General features: G+C 40.6%; 1 protein-coding gene across 1 annotated transcript in view; it reads right to left on the bottom strand.

The window, feature by feature from the left end:
* Positions 1–21,153, bottom strand: part of LOC145394124 (dynein axonemal heavy chain 5-like) — a 143,884-nt gene that overhangs the window by 48,143 nt on the left and 74,588 nt on the right. The window contains exons 40-47 of the mRNA XM_080268104.1: positions 20,389–20,583; positions 18,542–18,680; positions 17,339–17,496; positions 15,513–15,631; positions 12,943–13,070; positions 11,933–12,129; positions 6,811–6,996; positions 1,524–1,715 (exon numbers count right to left, since the gene is read on the bottom strand). Of these exons, the coding sequence (XP_080124230.1) occupies positions 1,524–1,715; positions 6,811–6,996; positions 11,933–12,129; positions 12,943–13,070; positions 15,513–15,631; positions 17,339–17,496; positions 18,542–18,680; positions 20,389–20,583 (1,314 nt within the window). The remainder of the gene's footprint in view (positions 1–1,523; positions 1,716–6,810; positions 6,997–11,932; positions 12,130–12,942; positions 13,071–15,512; positions 15,632–17,338; positions 17,497–18,541; positions 18,681–20,388; positions 20,584–21,153) is intronic.

The following is a 21,153-nucleotide window of genomic DNA, read 5'->3' as shown; positions in this document are numbered from 1 at the left end:
GTATTGTACACTGTTTTCATTACTGTTACCAGTAAATATAAAATTTGGTGTCTCTGTATATAAGGATGATGGAAGCACTACAGGATCTGTATTCTAATCATTGAGGAGGCCACTCACCACCTCTTCCATATCCATTTATTTCTGCATATGACTAGCTAATAATCTCCTGTAAATTATTTATGTGTAGTAGATGGTGGCAATCATCATCCACTCGCTTGATGTAGTTCTGCCTACTTCTTCCTTCACCTTTATCATTTTTTTCTGTGTCTGCTCTACTCTTTTCCTATTTCTTCCAGCTTTCCTATCACCTTTTTATTATTTTTCTTTCACTTTCAGGTGGCTTTACATTGAGTGACAAGCCTAATGGTTTCCTGCAAGCCAGGAAACCATTTAAAACACCGGGTGGTAACCATATAACTAACCCATATGTGTTCCCTACGTGTCAACAAGTGGGTTGGCGGAGGGTTAGTGCCCCTCCCCATAAAACAACTAACTCAAAGATAAATGGCCACCACTTATAGGATTATGATATCTGGCTATGGCAGATAGACAGATGTTATTTATAGAATAAATGTCAAAAATACAAAGCTATAAATATCATACAAGAGAATGGTAAATTGGAGAATGCAATATAAATCACTTAGGAAGAGGTGCTGGAAAGCCTCCAAGGCCAATGAGAATACGAGCCCTTGTCTCTGAGCCTAGCCTAACCTAGCCTACCCAAGACAACACAGGGACACAACATGCAAGCAACAATTACATTCTCACCTCACAAGTGGCTCGTGCTACTTTGCCACAGAACACTAGTGGCGAGTAACAGCATTTATACACAATACAGTTATTGCTAATAAACATAATATAAACACTGACAATTATGTTTATATGCAAGTATGAAGCTAACAGTTTATCTTAGTACAGTATTTAGCTACAAGTGAAGGTACAGTACGTGACAACAACTGGTGCAGGCATGCCGGAATTTATGATGGAGCCTGCAGTGGGGTTTATAGTATTAGATTATTGTCATACATTTAGCACATCATGAGAAACCTCATGTTTTTATCAGTCACTTACAGAGCAGTGTCAATTTACTTGATAATATTCAAGACGCCAGCAGAGGGAGCGAGCGAGCGAGCATGCGTGCGGTGAGACTGAGACTGAGGGGAGCGAGCCTGGGTCCCCCCTGGTGGTGCTCTACACTGGCTACCTTTCACAATCTGGTCATAGACAATGCTTTCATTCTCAAGCTTTGCTTTTAGGTTTATCACAGGAACACGAGCGCCAGGAGCTTCACCATGTTCTTCACCAGGGTGCAAATGCCAGCAGATTTATCAGGCTCACTGCCAGGTTGCACAAATTTATATCCAGAGTTATTTATTATGATTTATTTAAAGAAGAAACATTAAATGTTGCTTTAAGGCCGTCCAGCACCACCAAGACCCAAGCGACACTAAACATGAGCGAGGGTCATGGTGGGCAGATGGTCGATCAGTCAGGCAGGGCAGGCAGCAAGACTGAGGCAGCACCGGGTCATCATCATCATCCTCTGCCAGGGAGCGTGGGGTGTCAGTTGGACTCAGGGTATTGATGGTGTCATCTGGGGTCTGAATCCTGTGAGAGGTCCCCCAAGCTGATGATCTCCGTCTCCGTCGCTGGAGGTACGCATCATCTGCCACTTCCTCTCCATCAGGGAGCAGTCCTTCAAGCAACCCCAGCGCCTGACACAATGCTACTTCATCAGCAAGTCATGTAAATAGACATCGCACTAGCAAATTACTCCAGCTCAATGATCCTGGGTCTATAGTTCTGGTTTTCGCTTGGATACAAACTTTCACTTATACCTTTCATTCCCTAGGCAAGCATTTATGGTACTTCACCTCACACCCACTTTCATCAACCATCCACACAGATACTGGACTAATGGCAATCCTGTGATCATTCTGCCCTAAGAAACAGGGTCACCTAAATTCAGAAATTATGAAATGAAGTATGCACACACACACACACACACACACACACACACACACACACACACACACACACACACACACACACACACACACACACACACACACACACACACAGATGAGCTGTCAATTTAACTGTCCATTGATATTATTCGTTATGTAGGCAGTTTTGCAAACATCAATATTTTGACATAATATACTTGAAAGGCTGGATGTTGTAAGTAAGGGGGAAAGGTAAACTGAGGAATAATGTTCCAGAGTTATCTGGTTTCTGGTTCTGTATGGTCAAGGACAAAAGTTGTCTAGCATTCAACTAGATCGATTTCACACTCTGGGCATGTCCATCACTTTCCCCTCTGACATACCATATCATGGAACATCATCTATATGCAGAAAAACATGACATGCGTCTTTCAGTTTAGGAATATTAGCCAGCTGGGAAGTGTTGGGTGTAAAAACAGGTGAAATGGGCAAATCTTGTCCCTGAGAGTTCATGAAACTGGAATTCCTGTTAATTCAGACATCTGGACAGAAAAGGGGTAGGAGTGAGTATTGTAGAAAGATGGGTACTGTGTCCCCATCTACATGAGGGAGGCATGCAGGAAACGACTAAAAAGAAACAATGTCCATTATACTCTGCAATATATAGAGCAACACACAAATGAATTATGTGGAGCAGTTGGGTGTATGTAGGTGAGGTGGAGGGAGGGAGAGGAAGAGGTAGACTGAGGATGAGGTGGAGGGATGGAGTTGAGAGGTATATGAGGGAGGGGGGGGTGAGTTGGGGGGAGGGTAGTCAAATGGTGGGTGACAGAGCGACTTGGAGGCGTTTTGTCTGCGGCCACCCTTTGCGGGATTAGGGCGTCGGGCTATAGATAGATAGATAGATAGTTGTGTTTCCGATGATAAAAGCATGAGCTTTGGCAAAGCTGAGATATGCCCTAACAAAAATACTGTACTTTAATAATACTGCAGGCCATATGCAATATAATTCATTATTATCATTGTCCTGATCCTATTTCCCCCCTCCAATTAGTAAAATGATGGGCTTATCATAATAAGGTCCAGAGGCATCAGAAACAAACAGACTGATTACATGCTGTGCCAGCCACAGAAATAAAAATGAATCCTCAGATTCCACTGATATCCAACAATACCCTACCTTTTCAATAGACACTGCTAATGACAAACATGCACAAATTTATATCATTTATGCTGGGTGATAACCATATAATGAATAAAGGATACCAGTAGGTGGCAGTCTAGTGGGCTAAGATGTTTCAACCAAATGTGGCCCATTTCTGTTTAAGTTCTAGGGATGTTTGGTGCTAGTTGCTCATATAATGCTGTTCGAAGGGTGAGTAGGTAGTTCCCTTGCCTTAACCCCTAAAGACCACAAATTTCCCAGCCCCTCTATTGCCAGATCCACAAAAGGGTCCAATTTTTTAACTTTCACCAAGGCAAAAATTTTTCTTACAGGTTTCAAAAGCTTGAATTTACACACCTGAAAATGTATGTTTCACTCTAATATAACTGTTACCGCAATATCAACCGTCAAGAATGTCAAAAATAAATAATGTTACCCCTCGTGTATAGAAAGAGAAATAAAAAAATTAAACCGAAGTTAATTTTGGTCTTATAGATTTGAAGAACTTGATTTTACAACACCAGAAAATGTATATTTCACTCTCATATGCCTAATGGTTACTGCACAATCGAATGTCAAAAAAAAAAAAAAAAAAAAAAAAAATCACTCCTCACTATGAGCAAGAATGGGATTGTCCTTGAGAAATAAGGGGGAACAGGGAAATGGAGGGAGTGTAAGAGGGTATCAGGAGAGGGGGAAAGGGAGGGAATATGTCTGCCACTCACACCCAATATGGTCTAGAGGGGGTATAGGGGGAAGTTTGGATGGGAGGGGACACAGAAGGCAGGATCCAATGGGACAAAGGGAGGTGGAGAGATAGCCTTGGGAGGGGGGGTCCCCACACCTGGGGAAGGGGCCAGATCATGCCTCCCACCACCTGATCTCTTAGTTCCCATTGGTCGGGTCCCATATACTTCATAAAAGACCTACCGCCAGTTTTTGGTAGCCTCTGTACCATCAACAGCCATAGGACTTTATGCAACATCTTCCGTGACTACTGTTCGACAGCCATATGTCTTTAGGGGTTAAATGTGTGGACTGAGTAGCTAAGTCCCAAGCCCCTACGCTTCTGATAAGAGGGCACAGGATTCAATGATTGATTGTTCAAAGTAATTAATTACATACATTAGAAAACATTCAAGGATTGTACAACTCAGGATATATATGGCAATTCATAAGTTAATTCACTGTGGTGATAGTGGTAAATATGATTAATAAATGAAAGAAAAACTGCATATAGTATTAATATCAGCTACTAGCAAATTATTCACTGGATACTTAAAATAATGCAATGTAATCTTATTGTCTAACTTTTATGTTGGCATTTCTCAAAGTTTCAGTGCACTCCAATAACTTAATGAAAAAATGTAGTGACTGCAACAACACAGCATTAGGTATGGCATCTATGGGCTGCTACATTACATCCCATGGTAACTCGTCATATGATACATCAGACAGTCTCAAAACCACTGTGTATTGTCTGTTGCTCACCAGTCATACTGCTGTTCTTCTTAAAATACACTGCATCCTCTCAGAAGGAACAAAAATGACATGCACGCCCCTAGAAGTCAAGAAGAAACACTAATGCCAGGTTTAGTATCCACAGACTGCTACTTTACACCCTACAGTGACTTATCACACGATACATCACCGAGGTTCAAGAGTGAGGTATCTGTAATACACCCTTCATACCAGTGCCTTCTTAAGAATGGACACTGTATCCCACCAGATGCTAAAAAGCCAAATGTGTCTCTACAATTCAATGATAATGAAAAGGAGCATCAGGTATGTACAGCAAACCCATTACATGACATCTTATGGTAAATTGTGCCAGATCTATGTTGCATACTAGGTGTAGTGAAGCCTTCTTGTTGGTGTGACACTTGTGGTAAGGAAAAAAGGTCCAAAGGATATGTCCTCCCCTTGTCTGGGTCTTGCCAAAGAGAATGTAAATTCAGATGGCATAAACTGGCAGGATTTTTACTTAACCAAAGGCATTTAAACAACTGGAGGTCACACATGTAAGGAATGATAGATGGAGGAAGATGATTCAAGAGTTCACTAACCAGCTGTGTGCATGATGGCCTGAGGATGTGAAAGATGAACCCTAAGTAATGTTACCATTTATCTGCTTTTCCTTACAAAAAAAAAATAAAAGTATATAAACAAAAGACAAATAATATCATACAGTACTCCATTTGGATTACATCTATAGGTATAGTCAGTTTAGTTTTATATATACATATTCAAGAAGAAAGCCAGTATTTACTACCATATAACAAATCCTAAGTGGTGTTCATACCTTTTTTACATCAGTAATGTACCCATGCTGTTTTGTTGGGATATACTGTACCAGGCATCATGGGCATTGCTTACAATATATTAGTCCATTTATTCCAGTCAATTATGCTGTGTTATTAAGAGAAGGCATGAATTATAATACAGTATCAAGGTATACACAACATGTTTATCTGATGTTAATACCAGGTGTAATTTTGTAAATTTATCTTGCAACTCTTCATACTGGGGATGCACTCACCTGGAATATGGTGGTGTGCTGATTTGATGCTGATCTGAGTCCTAGCAAATTTAGATGGCTCATGGCTAAGGAATCAACTAAGGATTTTCAGAGAAGTAGAGCCTGATGTTGACCTTGTATGTACCTGATGCTGATCTGGTCTGTGATGATGCTGATGTGGTACTTGGTGATACTGATGTGGTAACTGGTCTGGCGAAGCTGACTCAGTGCTTGGAAGTGGTGATTTGGTGCCTGGTGATATTGAGCTCGTGCCTGCTGATACTGATCTGGTACCTGATGCTACTGATTTGGTACCTTGTCAAACTGCCTTGGCACCTTGGAATACTGAGGTGGTGCCTAGGGATGCTGACCTAGTACTTGGTGGTGCTGAGTTGGTGCCTGGTGGTGCTGACCTGGTGCTTGGTGGTCCTGACCTGGCACCTGATGCTGCTGCCCTGGTAACTTATAGTGCTGACCCAAGTCCTAGTGGTGTTGATCTACTGACCTGAGTCTTGGTGGTGCTGACCTGGAACCTGGTGCTGCTGACCCAATGGTGATCCAGGTCTTAGCAGTGCTGATCTGATACTGGCTATTGTAAGTGGTATTGACATGGGACAGACTGATGGTGACCCGTGTGGTGGTGTTGACCAGGGTGGTACAGCCTATGTGGAAAAGATGAGGTAGTACTGACATGTGTGGTGATGACCTGTGTGGTAGTACTGACCTGTGGTGGTGACCTGCATCGTACTGACCTGTGAGGTGGTGCTGACTAAGGTGGGGGTGCTAACTTGTGTGATATTGACATATGTGGTGGTGTTGACCTATGTGGTGGTGTTGACCTATGTGGTTGTGTTGACCTGTGTGGTGGTGCTGACCTGTGTGGTGGTGTTGAACCTGTGTGGTGATGCTGACCTGTGCAGTAGTGCTGACTTGTGATGATGATGATTAAGACGATGTGACCCATTATGGTCCTAACCTGTGCGGTGGTACCGTGTAAGAGTACTGACCTACATGACAGAGCTGACCTGTGTGGTGGTACTGACCCATGTGATGGTGCTGACCTGTGTGGTAATGATGATGATGTGACCCATTATGCTGCTGACCTGAGTGGCAGTCGTGATGTATCCCTTTATGATACTGACCTGTGTAATGGTTGTAATGTGACTCATTATGGTGCTGACCTGTGTAATGATGTTGACCTGCAGGATGGGTAGACAGGGATGAAGGGTGTGGAGGGTCCAGGTGTAAAGTGCAGGGAAGGTGGAGGAGAACAAATCGGTAAGGATGGCCTGCTCATGGTGGGGTCGTGTCTTGAGCCAGGCATGTAGCAGTGGCTGCCAGTCCAGCCCCGATGAGCTCATGTACACCTGCAGTGTATTACTTACTCTTGTACACTCAAATATACTCTTACATCATGGCCAGAGTGCTAATCTGCACAGGGCTAAGTTAAACAGATGGCACTAGTGAATCAATGGTTTAAACACACCTGCAGTGTGGCTTTTTATGATTACCTATGTACACTTAGAACAACTATTATAGCATGGTAAAGATTGCTTATATAAGTACATGCTTGTACAGTGAGACATCAGTTATCTAATATGCTTGGGATAATAAGTTTTCTTGCTTTGTGATTTTTCTATATTGCTCTACTGAAGTTACAGTAGCCTTAGGCTCATCTGGATATAAACACAGTTCAATGTAGGCTGAAGTTGTTCTTCACTTTCAGGTCCAGACTCTTCCTCTTGGGAGACAGGGAGGGAAATGAGGGACATTTGTATAACCAGTCTACAGAGCTGCCTGGTTATATCAGTGCCACAATATGAAGGATTTTCTCTCCAACACCTTAGTCATAAACCTAAGGAATAGCTCAGACAGTAAAAAGTAAGTGCCATGGACAAAAAATGGACCTCCCAATGCAACACAGAATGCATGAACACATACAGTACACAAACACATAGTCATTATAGCCTTCCAAAGATTCCAACCAAACAGTACTTTTCATGAACTTTTACCAGACATTCATCCCTCAGAAATTAACATTTTCAGAGACATGTGTACACCTAGCCAGACTATAAAGTGACCATCACCCTTCCTCTCTTCAGTACCAACACAAAACACAACACCTACAACAATCCACTAAGCCCTCACTGTAATGCAGCCCCCATCCTCCCACTACATGCACATACAGTACTGTACTCACCTCATCACTGCAACAGAATCCTTCAACACAACCTCCCAAAATTATCTCTGGAAGTGTCCAGTTGAAGTGTTCAGTTTCCTGCAGTCTAATGATTTCAAGTCCTTCTGAGTCTGGGGCCACAACAACTACAGTGACAACAACACCTTTCATATTCCAGAAAGTCATATTAACCTACCTACTTTTCCTACACTCTGGGTAGGCTCAGGACTTATGTCTGAGGCTCTCTTCACATTTGTCAGGAGTAATAATACAAGGTAAAGGAACATTTACCCCTACTACTCTCTCCCTTTTTACCTCAGGCCCGCAGGGATTATGGAGGGCAATATTCTTTCTCCTCTATGCTAGCAACTGGTAATAATGTTAACATTCAATGTAGTAAATGTTTCCTAGGTTACAGGAAACCATTTTTGGTTTGTCACTCAGTGCAGAATTAATTAAAGACAGCACAAAAATGAGTGAGTGGATGATGGGTGCCGTCAATTACCAAACTGGTATACTGGTATAAAAACATGATAGAAAAGACAGTACACACTATATGTGCTGTAATGCATGATAACTGTGATAACTGTTTATCACAAAAACAATCCCAAGACACTGATGAACAATATGAATGAAAAGTAAACCTCTGCAGTAAAAGCATTATGTAAAAAGTTATGAGTTTAGGATATGAATCAAAACTTCCCTCTGAGTAAGTCATCATGGGATATTCATCTTAAAGGAATACTCTGGGAAAGTATATCCACACATGACAGGGTTATCAAAACATTTGTACACAAATTGGTTCTTTATATACAGTATCTAAGCTTTTTTTTCTTTTAACTATTTCCAGCTTGCCTTTTTCTTTCTTGGATAAAACTTAATGTCTCATACGTATATGGACCTGAGAGTTTCTACCCTAACTTTGAACAAGAGGGATAACTAAGGTCTGACTGTACACACATGTGACTCACTAGTTAGTTATAGTATTACTTATGTACAGTAAATATACCAATATAAAAAAGTCTTTCTACTTATGTTACACCTTATTTGGGTAATTATGCACAGCTATCACAGTTGGTTATATGTGCTTGCTATATCAGTCATACATGCAACAAGTTTACTTCTATACAGTAAACTCTCAATTATTCATTGTCGCAATATCTGGCCCAACACAATACCCAGCACTATTTGTTCAGCTCTATTAAAACAACATCCGGTGAAATTATGCAATATCCAGCTCAGAAATGGGAAGCAATCAGCCCTCTGGCTCAGACACAGGACCCAATTGGCTCATGGGCAGACCCTGCAATGCACCAGCCAGTCACAATGCATTGCAGGAGCAGCCCACCTGGTGCGCTGAGCCTCCTGTCACTCTCTCAACCTCTCCCAGGGATGCCGTACAGTGAGGACATATGTGTACACTCTGCTCTTTTGACCCATGCCATGGCTAAATTCTAGTGCTGTGACTTAGTCTGTGGCCTCCCATGCCTCGCTCATTGCTGCAGTGCCGTGACTAACCTTGTGGTCCCTTAGTGCTCTGTGCCATATTGATCTGACTACTGTATGGTGGGGACGCATCTATGCGAATCTACCCTCCATCAATGCCAACACTAGGTGAGTACAGTATGATTATGATCATTTTATGTACAGTATTACTGCATAACATATTCAGTATCAGTACTGTACTGTATTTTTGGCTTAATTTTAATCTATTACTCAAGGGTAATATTGTAGGAATGTTTTCAGAACAGAGGGTCGAGACAGATGGTAATACATTATCCAGCTCGACACCAGATTGATAGCAGTTTGAGAGCACTATGCAATATCCATTGTTCTGCAATATCCAGTGTAAGGACTGACTGAATTATGCTGGATAATTGGGAGTTTACTGTAATATATATATACTGTATATATACAATATGGGCAGTGCACAACTTGGTATGCAAATCTACACTCTAGCCAATGTACTCATGCAGTATGTCTGATGTTGAAGTGCTAGATAAACAAAGGAATTTTGGGTCATAATGAACTTTGTCAATAATCAAAACTACAAAGATATCAAAAATAAAAAAAGTTCCCTAGGTCATTCATTATCAGCTTCTTGTCTGACAATACAGTATAAGAAAGGGTCTATCTCACTCTCCACACTCCTTATTATATATCAGTTTTCCACTTGTGCCATTACATTCAGCTACTACTACGTAAAAGGATCAGCACCTGGAACACTTACTGTACATACACATGAAAAAAACTTTCTAAACACTTTACTGTTTAAGTATTGCAGCCTAGTAGCACAACTCATACAATGTGACTACATCTAATGCCCTAGTGAAGTACACCCCTCATGGATATCTATCTATCTATCTATCTATCTATCTATCTATATGTATATATATATATATATATATATATATATATATATATATATATATATATATATATATATATATATATATATATATGTATAATATATATATATGTATAATATATATATACAGTATATATATATATATATATGTATATATATATATATATATATATATATATGTGCTTATTTTAATACTGTAGTCTCCATAAAATATAAGGAATAATTCTTGCCATCTACAATGGAAGTACTGGCTGATAAAATTTTTCCTAAGAGTGAATTCTAAACTTTTAAGTCCTTTAAAATCCTCATAAAAATAAAAGATTATGCAGGACCTAACCCTATATTTCTCTTGCACTAACAAGTAAGGAGACACCTGTAGTGAAAGGGCTAGAAATCTCTCAATATGGAAAAAAAAAAAACAAAAAAAAAAAAAAAACACATTTCATAGAGTTGTTGGAGTCCTCCAAGACAATGCCAAGGATAACAGTTTCGTGACTCTAGATATGTCTCGTAAAAGCATAAAAAGAACTGTCAAAGCTTCTAATGAAATGTCTGCAATTTCAATGCACCACCAAGTGTCGCTTTCCTACCATAAAGCCTGGCCTGTAAGCAGTCTGGCCCACCATAATCATCTCTTCATGAAATGAGGAGGCACTTTAATTTCCTGGCCTCAGTCAGACTGTAGTACTTAATTAGCTAATAGGTCCATACATGGTCCTGGAAGGTAGTTCCTGGGTAATATCTGACTAGGCAGTACAAGCCATGCTGTACCAGGAAAATAAATCTGAAGGCAACTGGGCCCACCATAATCGCCTCTCCATGAGACAATGAGGCACTTATCTTTTGTGACTCAGATGTTGAAGCTGGAAGAGAAAGAATTCCTTATATAGAGACATCCACAGTTGGGTGTCTCCTTTCCTCTTAATAAAAAGGATTATTTTACCCTCTGCCAAGACCTGTATTTTTGACAAATTATCCCACAAATATCATTTTAACTTTCTCTAAAAAACCTACATCAACCATGGTTAAAGAAGTGCAACCAGGGCCATGGACACACATGAAAAACAAGGTATTATTTCTAGAGATTGAACACCTTGGAGCATCTCTGATGGCATGACAAAATAACAGGCAATGGCAAGCCAGGTACTCTGTGGGGCTGGCTGATAGTATGAATGCACCATCTGAGACTTTTTCAAAATGCAGAAATTTCATTAAAAATCTTTCTAAGAAGTTTCTCTGTCCTTCAGGACAATTCCTGGGGTAACAACACACATTGCCTAAGCTTTATGTCCTACAAGACAATGTATACACACCAGATTCTTTTGTTTGTGGGAGGTGGTTGTGATGTCCCTGGAATGGATTGCAAGGTTGTAAAGGCACAACAAATCAAAAAGACATGCATTACTTAATACACAAGTTGGACAAAGAACAGCAGTAAATACAGATGGTGAATTATGTATGATAATGGGCAGGTTACTCAAGTACAGTATGGAATAATGAGAGCACTGGCTAAAGGAGCAAGCATAATGTTGAGAGAAAAGAAAGTTAAAGAAATGAAACAAAGTGATAGGGAATAGTAAGCATGGATAAGCATGCACTGGGCAGGGCTGAAAGAATATAAGAATAGAGGTCAAGTCAGAACATTGCTGAATGATTTTAATTTCTCATGGCAACCCTGGATGAGGCTACAAAATACATCTGCTTAACTTGTAAATTAATAAACAGACAGATTCCAGTGACCCAGATGTTATCCTACCATTCCATTTCTGGAGACAGTGGCAGGTGAGGCATTGTCAATGTTGGCAGGCTCAAAAATAACCTTACAGGAGGGTGACATAGGTATCCTGTCCCCGTTGGCCAGGGTGAGTGTGCGGTTGTCATCCAAGACTGAGTTGAGGTTCTCTATCCAGATGGCATCCACAGGCCCATCCAACACTAACCAGATGTGCTCACCTGATGAAGAAGAGCATATGGTCATTTTCTTAATCTATTAGGAACCAAAACTATCATGTTAAAGAGTAAGGAGAATGGGGAAATGTGGTCAGTTTTTCAGCCAATTAGAAACTAATTACAATGAACAGAAGTAGGAAGAACAGCACATTACCCTGTAAAGCAATCCAGAACCAAATATATTATGCTGTATTTGTTTACTAACCTTCCTCCTGCAAGCAAGGATAATGGAAAAAAAAACAGGAGGGAGGAGAATATGCAGATGGTTGAGAGAGAGAGAGAGAGAGAGAGAGAGAGAGAGAGAGAGAGAGAGAGAGAGAGCATATGTATACATATATATATGACATTCTCGTACTTCACACGTGATATAAGTAACTTTTGCCATTCTTTTGCCATTTTGTAACTCCATATTCTATAAAAAAAATTCAAAAATTCCATTAGTCTTTGATTTCAACTCTCATTCACTCTTAACTGACCTCATTCAAACTCTTATTACATTCAGCCCTCGCTATAGTTTATTTGCATTAACATGGCCCAGATTTGTGTCCTTTTGCACCTAAGTTCATGTAGCTCAGTGGTAGACAAAGACACTACCAGGGATCCACATCCTTCTCATAGTAACTTTTCATGACTAGCACCATATTCTAGTCCAAATCCATTATTATAAATCAGCATTCAAGATGAAGATATGGTAATTTTAGGCCAAGTTAAAGTAAAAGAAGCATAGTGGTCACCAGTCGGACCCAACATTCACTCTTCACACCCATCACTGATGACTCCATACTGTTACTGACTTTTGTGTCCACTCTCCCTTACCCTTCTTGGCTTTGAGTGTCTTGCGCCAGAGTGTGGAGAAGATTCCATCAGTCCAGTCATTGGTAGCCACATCTAGTCTGCCAAACATCTGGGCTGATGTAATCGCCTTTGGGTTCATCCTCAGCTCTCTGTACAGGTATGAGGTAATGTCAAACTGAATTATTTTAAGTGCTTCCTGATCTTTGGAAAGCAGTTTTGGGAGGGCAATTCTATTTTCACATTTCTTTTTCCCAACAGCTTTCAGCAATAGCTGGGAAGAAATCAGCTGTTTTGGCTCTTGGTTTAGTTTCCAGTTCATGGATAACTTCAGCTGTGCCATGGCCAACCCCAATACAGAGATTCCCAGAGCAGAAATATGGCATCAATTTTATATTAGATTAGTTCTATTTCTCTGGAACTTTAATTTCTGTGGTGTATTTTTCTATCCCATACACTGCATTTACTATTGTCAGTTTATCTGAACAATTGATTTATTGCATAACATCAGTTCACAAGAAATATGGTTTAGCAAAAACATTCAGAAAAATCCTTTTCTCCTTTTTAGTGTGCATAGGCCAAATGTCAGAAAATATCTATCTATCTATCTATTGCCAGACGCCTCAATCCCGTTTGGGGTGGCCACAAACAAATCGCCTCCAAGTCGCCCTGTCCCCCGCCATTTCACTCCCCTGCTCCCAACTCACACCCCCCTCTCTCATATACCTCTCCACCCCATCTCTCCATCTCATCCTCGGCCTCCCCCTCCCTCTTTCCCCCTCCACCTCACTCACATACACTCTCTTCGTCAGTCTTTCACCCTCCATCCTCTTCACATGGCCAAACCACCTCAGTGTGTTCCTCATAACGCTTCCTATCACATAAAATATAAGAACACATATTGAATAACATAAAATAACTCCTGTAATTTAAAAGATTCTTTGCCACAGTACATACTAAAAAGCATGTAATTTGTGTTATTTCAATGTACAGTAAACCTTCAATATAATGAACTAAGTGGTACCAGACCCTTGATGTTAGAGCCAATAGTTCATCAGAGCTGAACACCACGCTGTCGGTAATTTCCCAAGGAGTCGCGGTTTGTACCAAACAAAGATAATTAAATACAGTGTTGTTTGTCCGTACAGTTGTACACAATAACATACAGGTAGGTTTAAATGGATCTTTTTCTCAATAAATTCTCTATTTATGGCTCCTCTCACGGCACTGGTAACCCAGAGACTGATGAAGCGTTCTGAGGGATGCAGAAAGAGAGGTGTGTGTGTGTGTGTGTGTGTGTGTGTGTGTGTGTGTGTGTGTGTGTGTGTGCACGTGCATGCATGCGTGTGTGCGTGCATGCGTGTGTGCATGTGTTTAGGGACAGCACGTTGGTCAGTGTTTCTCGCACGTCCATTCTTTTACCAAACAAAAATTTGTTAAATGAACCTAACATTTGGCCAGCTCATGGTGGTCGTTAAAAGTGAAATTCGTTAAAAGAGGGTTCTGTATATTGAGGGTTTACTGAACTCAAAACTATTACTGACATCTAAACAAAATTACTGCTATCAACAAGGGAGAGAGGAAAACTGTTTCATAAACTGCAATGTACTTATACAGATCAAAGATGGAAAATTATACACTGTGTTTCATCATGTTGGAGTGGCCCTAGTGAGAAAGGGCAGTGTTTGGAAACTCCCTGTATTGTTGTTTGCAGATGATACTGTGTTGTTAAGTGAAGATGAAGGGTAGCTGTAAGGCTTGGTGGATGAGTATGGGAGAGTGTGTAAGAAACAGTATCTAAAGGTGAATGTAGGGAAGAGTAAAGTGAAGGTCTTTGAGAGAGGTGAAGTCAGTGAATGTACAGTGAGGTTGGATGGTGAGGAAATGGAAAATGTTAGTATGTTTAAGTACTTGGGGAGTGTGATGAGTAAGGATGGAAGTTTCGAGGGTCAAGTGCTTGAAAGCGTACAACAAGGAAGAAAGGTTGCTGGTTCCTTGAAAGCAGTGATAAGAAACAGGGAAGTGAGAATGGAAGTGAAAAAGTTACTATATGACAGTATTGTGATACCAACTCTAACATATGGAAGTGAAGCTTGGACATTGTTAGAAGGACACAAGTCAAGAGTGAGAGCAGTGGAAATGAGTTATTTAAGAGCAGCCTGTGAAGTCACATGTAGAGACAGGCTGACAAATGAGGATATAAAGGAGCATTGTGGTGTGCATGTGGATGTGATAGGAAGCGTTAGGAGGAACACACTGAGGTGGTTTGGCCACGTGGAGAGGATGGAGGGTGAAAGACTGATGAGGAGAGTGTATGTGAGTGAGGTGGAGGGGGGGAGAGGGAGGGGGAGGCCAAGGATGAAATCAAGGGATGGAGTGGAGAGGTATATGAGAGAAGGGGGTGCGAGTTGGGAGCAGGACAGTGAAATGGCGGGGGACAGGGCGACGTAGAGGCGATTTGTTTATGGCCATCCTATACGGGATTAAGGCGTCTGGCAATAGATAGATAGATAGACAGTTTCATCATGCATTATTGATTTAGCATAATCTGACATAACATTGGCCACACTTTATTTTCTTGAACCAGATCTGACCTGTGAGGCTGGCCTATCCTGGAAAGTGCCCGCATGAGGACGTGAATACAGGAGGTCTTCCCTGCTCCGCTGGGTCCCAGGGTCATCATCCCGTGTCGCACCCGTTGTGTCTCATACAGCTGTTAGGGATACTTCGTCAAATCAAGCACCACACCAGATTCAGCTAGTCATGAACAGTCAAGCCAAAACACCTTCATTAACAGTTAGAATCAATACTGGCATTAACAAGTTTATGTATCATCTAATCCTTTACTGCTCCTTCAGGAGTGTTAGAGGACCAGGGTTAGGCTACTTAATCCAGAAATTTTAGGACAGAGTAAGCAGTTGTTAACCTGTGGGTGGTATTATGTGAGCAAAAAAAACCTAACCACTTCTTGGATGTAATCCTCATGGGCTGCATCCATTTGGTGTGCCTCATACCACTACATCATTAGGTGTCCAGTGGGGTCTGTGGTTACCACCCAGCATACTGAATGGTTCCCTGGACAACATGAAAATATCTGTTTGTAATGTACTATAGGGTCACATGCAGGTAGCACTACATCAAATGAGTGGATGGTGGGTGATCCCACCTATCACAAATTACATCCATTTAACAAAATCATAGCTCCATTCAGTCCATTGTAACACACCAGTTAGGTGTACTCCAGAAAAGTCCCATATTCCCATCTTAGCAAGCTTTCTAGTACCTTTACCTTGGCACTTTGCACATTATACCATACTGTTCTCTTGTATGTTGCAGTGTTGATATCTTTTTAATCTGGACGTATGAGGTCTGTTCAGAGTGTAGCTGATGCTAGGCTCTAAAACAATAAATAGCTAACCTGTTGACCTTGGACATTAATCCCTCTAAATGCAGGTCCCTTCTGACTGGACACACACATAGCCAAGCATCCTTTCCACTCCCTGAAACATTTTTCAAAGTCAGTTTTCGGTATCTCCTGAAGGTGCTTTGTCACATTCGTCATGATCTCTTCTTGTCTCAAATCAGGAATCCTTCAGCGGAGTTCTGAGCTTGAGAAATAACCAAAAGTCACACAGAGCCATGTCTGGTGTGTAGGGAGCCTGCCGGACCTGCGGGATGTTGTGCTCAGCCAAAAATTCCTGAATCAGTTAAGTAGAATGGGCAAGGGCATTATCATGGTGCAGCTTCCAACTTGAAGTTTTCCAAAGTTCTGGTCTCTTCTGTCGAACTGTGTCACAATGATGATGGATAACATAAGGCAGTAATGTTTGTTCACAGTCTAACTTCTGGTGTGTATTCGTCATGAACAACACCACGGTAGTAAAAAATAACTGTCAACATGAAAGTGCATTTCACCATGCTGCGGACCTGTTGTGTATTTTTCAGACGAGGCAACCCTGCATGCCTCCACTGGGATGACTGTGCTTTGGTTTCTGGGTTGTACCCATACACCCAAGTCTCATCTCCAGTGATAACAGTCATCAGAAAGCCTGGATTGCGATCTGCATGCTCCAACATGTCTTGAGCAATGTTCATCCGAGAGACGAAATTGTAATCAATGCAATGAAGCACTAGCAATACCGAAAAAAGACTTTGAAAAATGTTTCAGGCAGTGGAAAGAATACTGGGCTAAGTGTGTCAAGTCAGAAGGGGCCTACCTTGAGGGGGATTAGTGTCCTAGTTCAATAGGCTAGCTATTTATTTTTTTAGAGCCTAAGGTTGGATATTTTCTGGAAAGACCTCATAAACTGCAAATATGATGTACAAGAGAAGGGTAACAAGCCACATCCAAATATAAACTGAAAAGAAAGAGGTACTAGGAAGCTTATTTAACCTACAAATGGAGGGGGCCAAGACTTACTTGTGTGAGCTTCAGTGTCCATGGGGGGTGGTTGATGAGACCGAGCTCATTGACCACTTCATTAATGGCTGTGGTAAGCTGATTATAGTAGCCCTTCTCCTGGGCCATATTGGGGAAGAGGTCATCAATCAGGGACATGAACAGAGGCTCATCCTCATCTGCCAATGTGTGTTTTCACTCAGGGACTGGTTACAACCATGCATTTTTAAAAACCACAAAAATGCTGATAAGGCAAGAAGGAATACTGGAAACATAACTGAAGTTTGTAAGTGCAGCAGAGACAAAGAATACTTCAAACCAGAATGGCCATATGTGTTAAACTGATTCCCATGCTTTCTTTAACCTTCCACTATTGCTGGGTTTGAACAAAGTCCTTATTTGCCTCTCTGAGAAACACATCTCTCCTGTGTGGGCAGGTGCACCACAAACAGTTTTCTCAACAAAGTGAGCATAAAGTTTTTATTGCTGAAGTAACTACCTTCCTCTCATGAATACCTTACTCTCTTTCTCTTTTCATTACAATCCCCCACAACCTTTTATGATCACTATTACCCTGAACTCTTACTCTGAATTCACTCCCAATATGCTCTCCCTTTGTGGCAGCCACATATCACCTTCCATCCATACATTCTCACACAATTTTTGCTTTTAACTCTTACTCTCAATCTTTTATAACAAAAGAAAAAAGATTAGCTGCAGGTGTACAGAATATGCATCCTAAAAATGTGGACTTTGCTTGCAAACTTGGAATAATCTGCCTGATAATACCCAATACCTCAGACCTTAAATTTACAATACTAAGGACACTTGTTCCAACCAATCGGTCTGGTTAAGTTGTAATTTACTGTAATTTCTTGATTTATATAAGCTACATTCATTTTACTTGTATTGTAAGCAACTAATACAGTACTTAGCAACCAGTGGTTTTATCAAGGTAATTTATCACTAGCACTTTAACTGGCAGGCTACAGAGAACACACAATACCATACTTTTAATTCCCCATAACCAAAATACTTTAAAAACATTATATTCTATTCCAAATCTTGATTAGCCACCTTGTATGATATATGTTATATTGTAAATATCTGGTATCTCTGCCTCCACTGCTCATTATTTATTACATATTTTACAGAGCATTATACCTCCAAAGAAACTGAAGAGCTTTACTTAACTTGGTCAAAAAAGGAGCGAACACTACGCACCAACCAGCTTGGAGAGGTTCATGTCCCTTACAACCCTCATGACAATGGTTGTCTCTGAGTCTTTTGGGTTGGCTCTCTTGGCAGCTCCCAGCGTCCGCAGCACTGACAGGATGTTACGCAGTCCAAAGTCATAGTGCACCTGCCACCACCAGTAAGAGTATGAGATGTGTGTGTGTGTGTGTGTGTGTGTGTGTGTGTGTGTGTGTGTGTGTGTGTGTGTGTGTGTGTGTGTGTGTGTGTGTGTGTGTGTGTGTGTGTGTGTGTTTGTGTAGGGTAGCAGGGTTAATGAAGGGCAGTTTCTAATTTTCCTCTCTGTAAAAACAGTCACAGTGACATTATATTTGTGTGCCACAGCACATCATCATTATCCTAATCTCTCCCCATTCCAATGATGGAAAAGTCAGATAAGAAACAAGGTAACACTACAAAAGCGGAAGAAATATCAACAGCATGCCTAGTGAAATGGGTCAAATCAACACATCATTCAACTGCTGGATGATGTCATGCTTCTGATAAAGGTGAATGGAAGCTTTGCAGACTGGTTCTGAGTTTTCTGAATGTCTATGAGTACCAGTAACTGTCTCTCAAGGCAAGCACAGATACGAGTATAATGACTGCTGATGGCAGAGAGTCTGACTCACACTGTGATGTGCAGGTGAACTGAGAGATTAAATGGTGAATGCTTTTATATAAGTCTGTGCACTGATAGGAAATATAAGTACATGTGTGAAAAATATGATGAGAAGGCCTAGATACAAAACAGAAAACCGTGTACAGGCAAATAAAGACTGCTAATGGTATAGAGTCTGACTCACACTGTGATGTGCTGGTGAACTGAGAGATTAACTGGTGAATGATTTTATATAAGTCTGTGCACTGATAGGAAATACAGTATAAGTATATGTGTGCAAAATATGATGAGAAGGCCTAGATACAAAACAGAAAACTGTGTACAGGCATGAAAAATGAAGGAAGGTGTGTTAGTCCCCATATTAACATACAAGTGTGATACTGGTACAACATGGATGTTAAAAGTTGAAAGAAAACAGTAAAATGAAGCTGTTGAGAAATGTGCATGAGTTGCAAGTGTTAGATAGGTTAAGATATTTAGACCATCAAGAAAGATTTGGAGCAAGGAAGTCAAACACTGCAAAAGTTTGCTTGCAACAGAAAACTAATATGAATCTTGCCCATCATTTAAATGAAAGTGATATGTTTATGATATTGATATAGATCATGTAAGTTCCCAAAGATTTTTTTTTTTAAGTAAATACAAAATGAATGCTACGTTACGTAAAGTAATGAATTACGACAAAGCCTGTACTTCTTATCTCCATCACCTTCAGTTCAGTAGATTATAAATCCCAATACAACTGACCAAAATACCTAATTATTACCCTTTTCAGTACATAAAAAACCAGTATTTTTTTTTTTTTTTTTTTTTTTTTTTTTGTTCGACTCTGGGCATAGGCTTTCACAGCCTGCTCTCAAGGCCCAGTAGTCCTCCTACATACCATACACCTCCAAATGTCTCAGCTGATTTCTCTTTTCAATTATAATGTTTCAAAGTGATCAAACAGCTCAATGAACACTTTTATTTTGACATAAGGTGGGAAAATGTTTGTATACAGTACAGCATTTACATTTTTCAACATGAAAACCATTATTGAAAAGGAAAAAAGGGAAATATAATCCTTCATTCAGTGCCATATGCACTGACATCTTTAAGGCAATCTTGTGAAGATACTGAAAAGTAATGAGAGGCATACATGTACTGAAATGAAACTGACACATTCCGACATGATTACAGACATATCTAATGAACCTTCATGAGTGATGTGGCTGACCTGCTTTGTGAGCTGCTCCTCACACAACTTGTAGAGAGTGAAGAACTTGCGGGCCAGTGTGATATTTTCTAAGAAGCCACAAGAGGCCAGTTTGACCCTGATGATGATCTGGCGGTCAGGCACCATCATGGCCACATTGCGAAACTGTATCTTGAGGTTCTCTGGCAGCACCTGGCGTCCGTGGTAACCTAGGTTCTGCCGCAGCCCAAGTACAGGTACAGATACAGACGTAGTAATAGAGTCAATCATGTTGTCACTGTTATGTACACACACACTCGCCACCAACATGCATCACACTCATACAATCATATTTACACATCCTAATGCAGCTAATGATAATTAAAACAATTTTCTTGAAAAGTTCTGAAAAACATGCAGTTAACTTATAAAGATAAATTAGACATTCTCCCGATGCATGTGTATATACAGTATTTCAGTTACTCCACAATCTTTAGAAACTACATTTCTTTTTAACTCAGAACCTGCTAAGCAGACCCAACAACAACTCAAATGGTTGAAAGACTATGGGATCGGGCATAGCAAACTGATGGAAGCTTCGTGCAGAAATTAAGACTGTAAATATGATGTAAAGAATGGGATGTGTTCTCTGATCATATATGCACAGAAGGAAAGGGTAAAATGTGACAGAAGCCATGTTAGTATGTTTGTGTGCATGTGTTATACTGTATGTGTGGTTGCTTGTGTGTTCTTGCCTAATTACAGTTTTAAAGGAATAAGTCAGGATTATACTGTCTCATCCTATAT

This window comes from Coenobita brevimanus, chromosome 26 (genome assembly GCF_032717465.1).
Source record: "Coenobita brevimanus isolate Jiangsu-jjx chromosome 26, ASM3271746v2, whole genome shotgun sequence".
NCBI classification, from domain to species: Eukaryota; Metazoa; Arthropoda; class Malacostraca; order Decapoda; family Coenobitidae; genus Coenobita; species Coenobita brevimanus.
The sequence above is the reverse complement of the archived record's forward strand: the minus strand, read 5'-3'. Positions and strand labels throughout refer to the sequence as shown.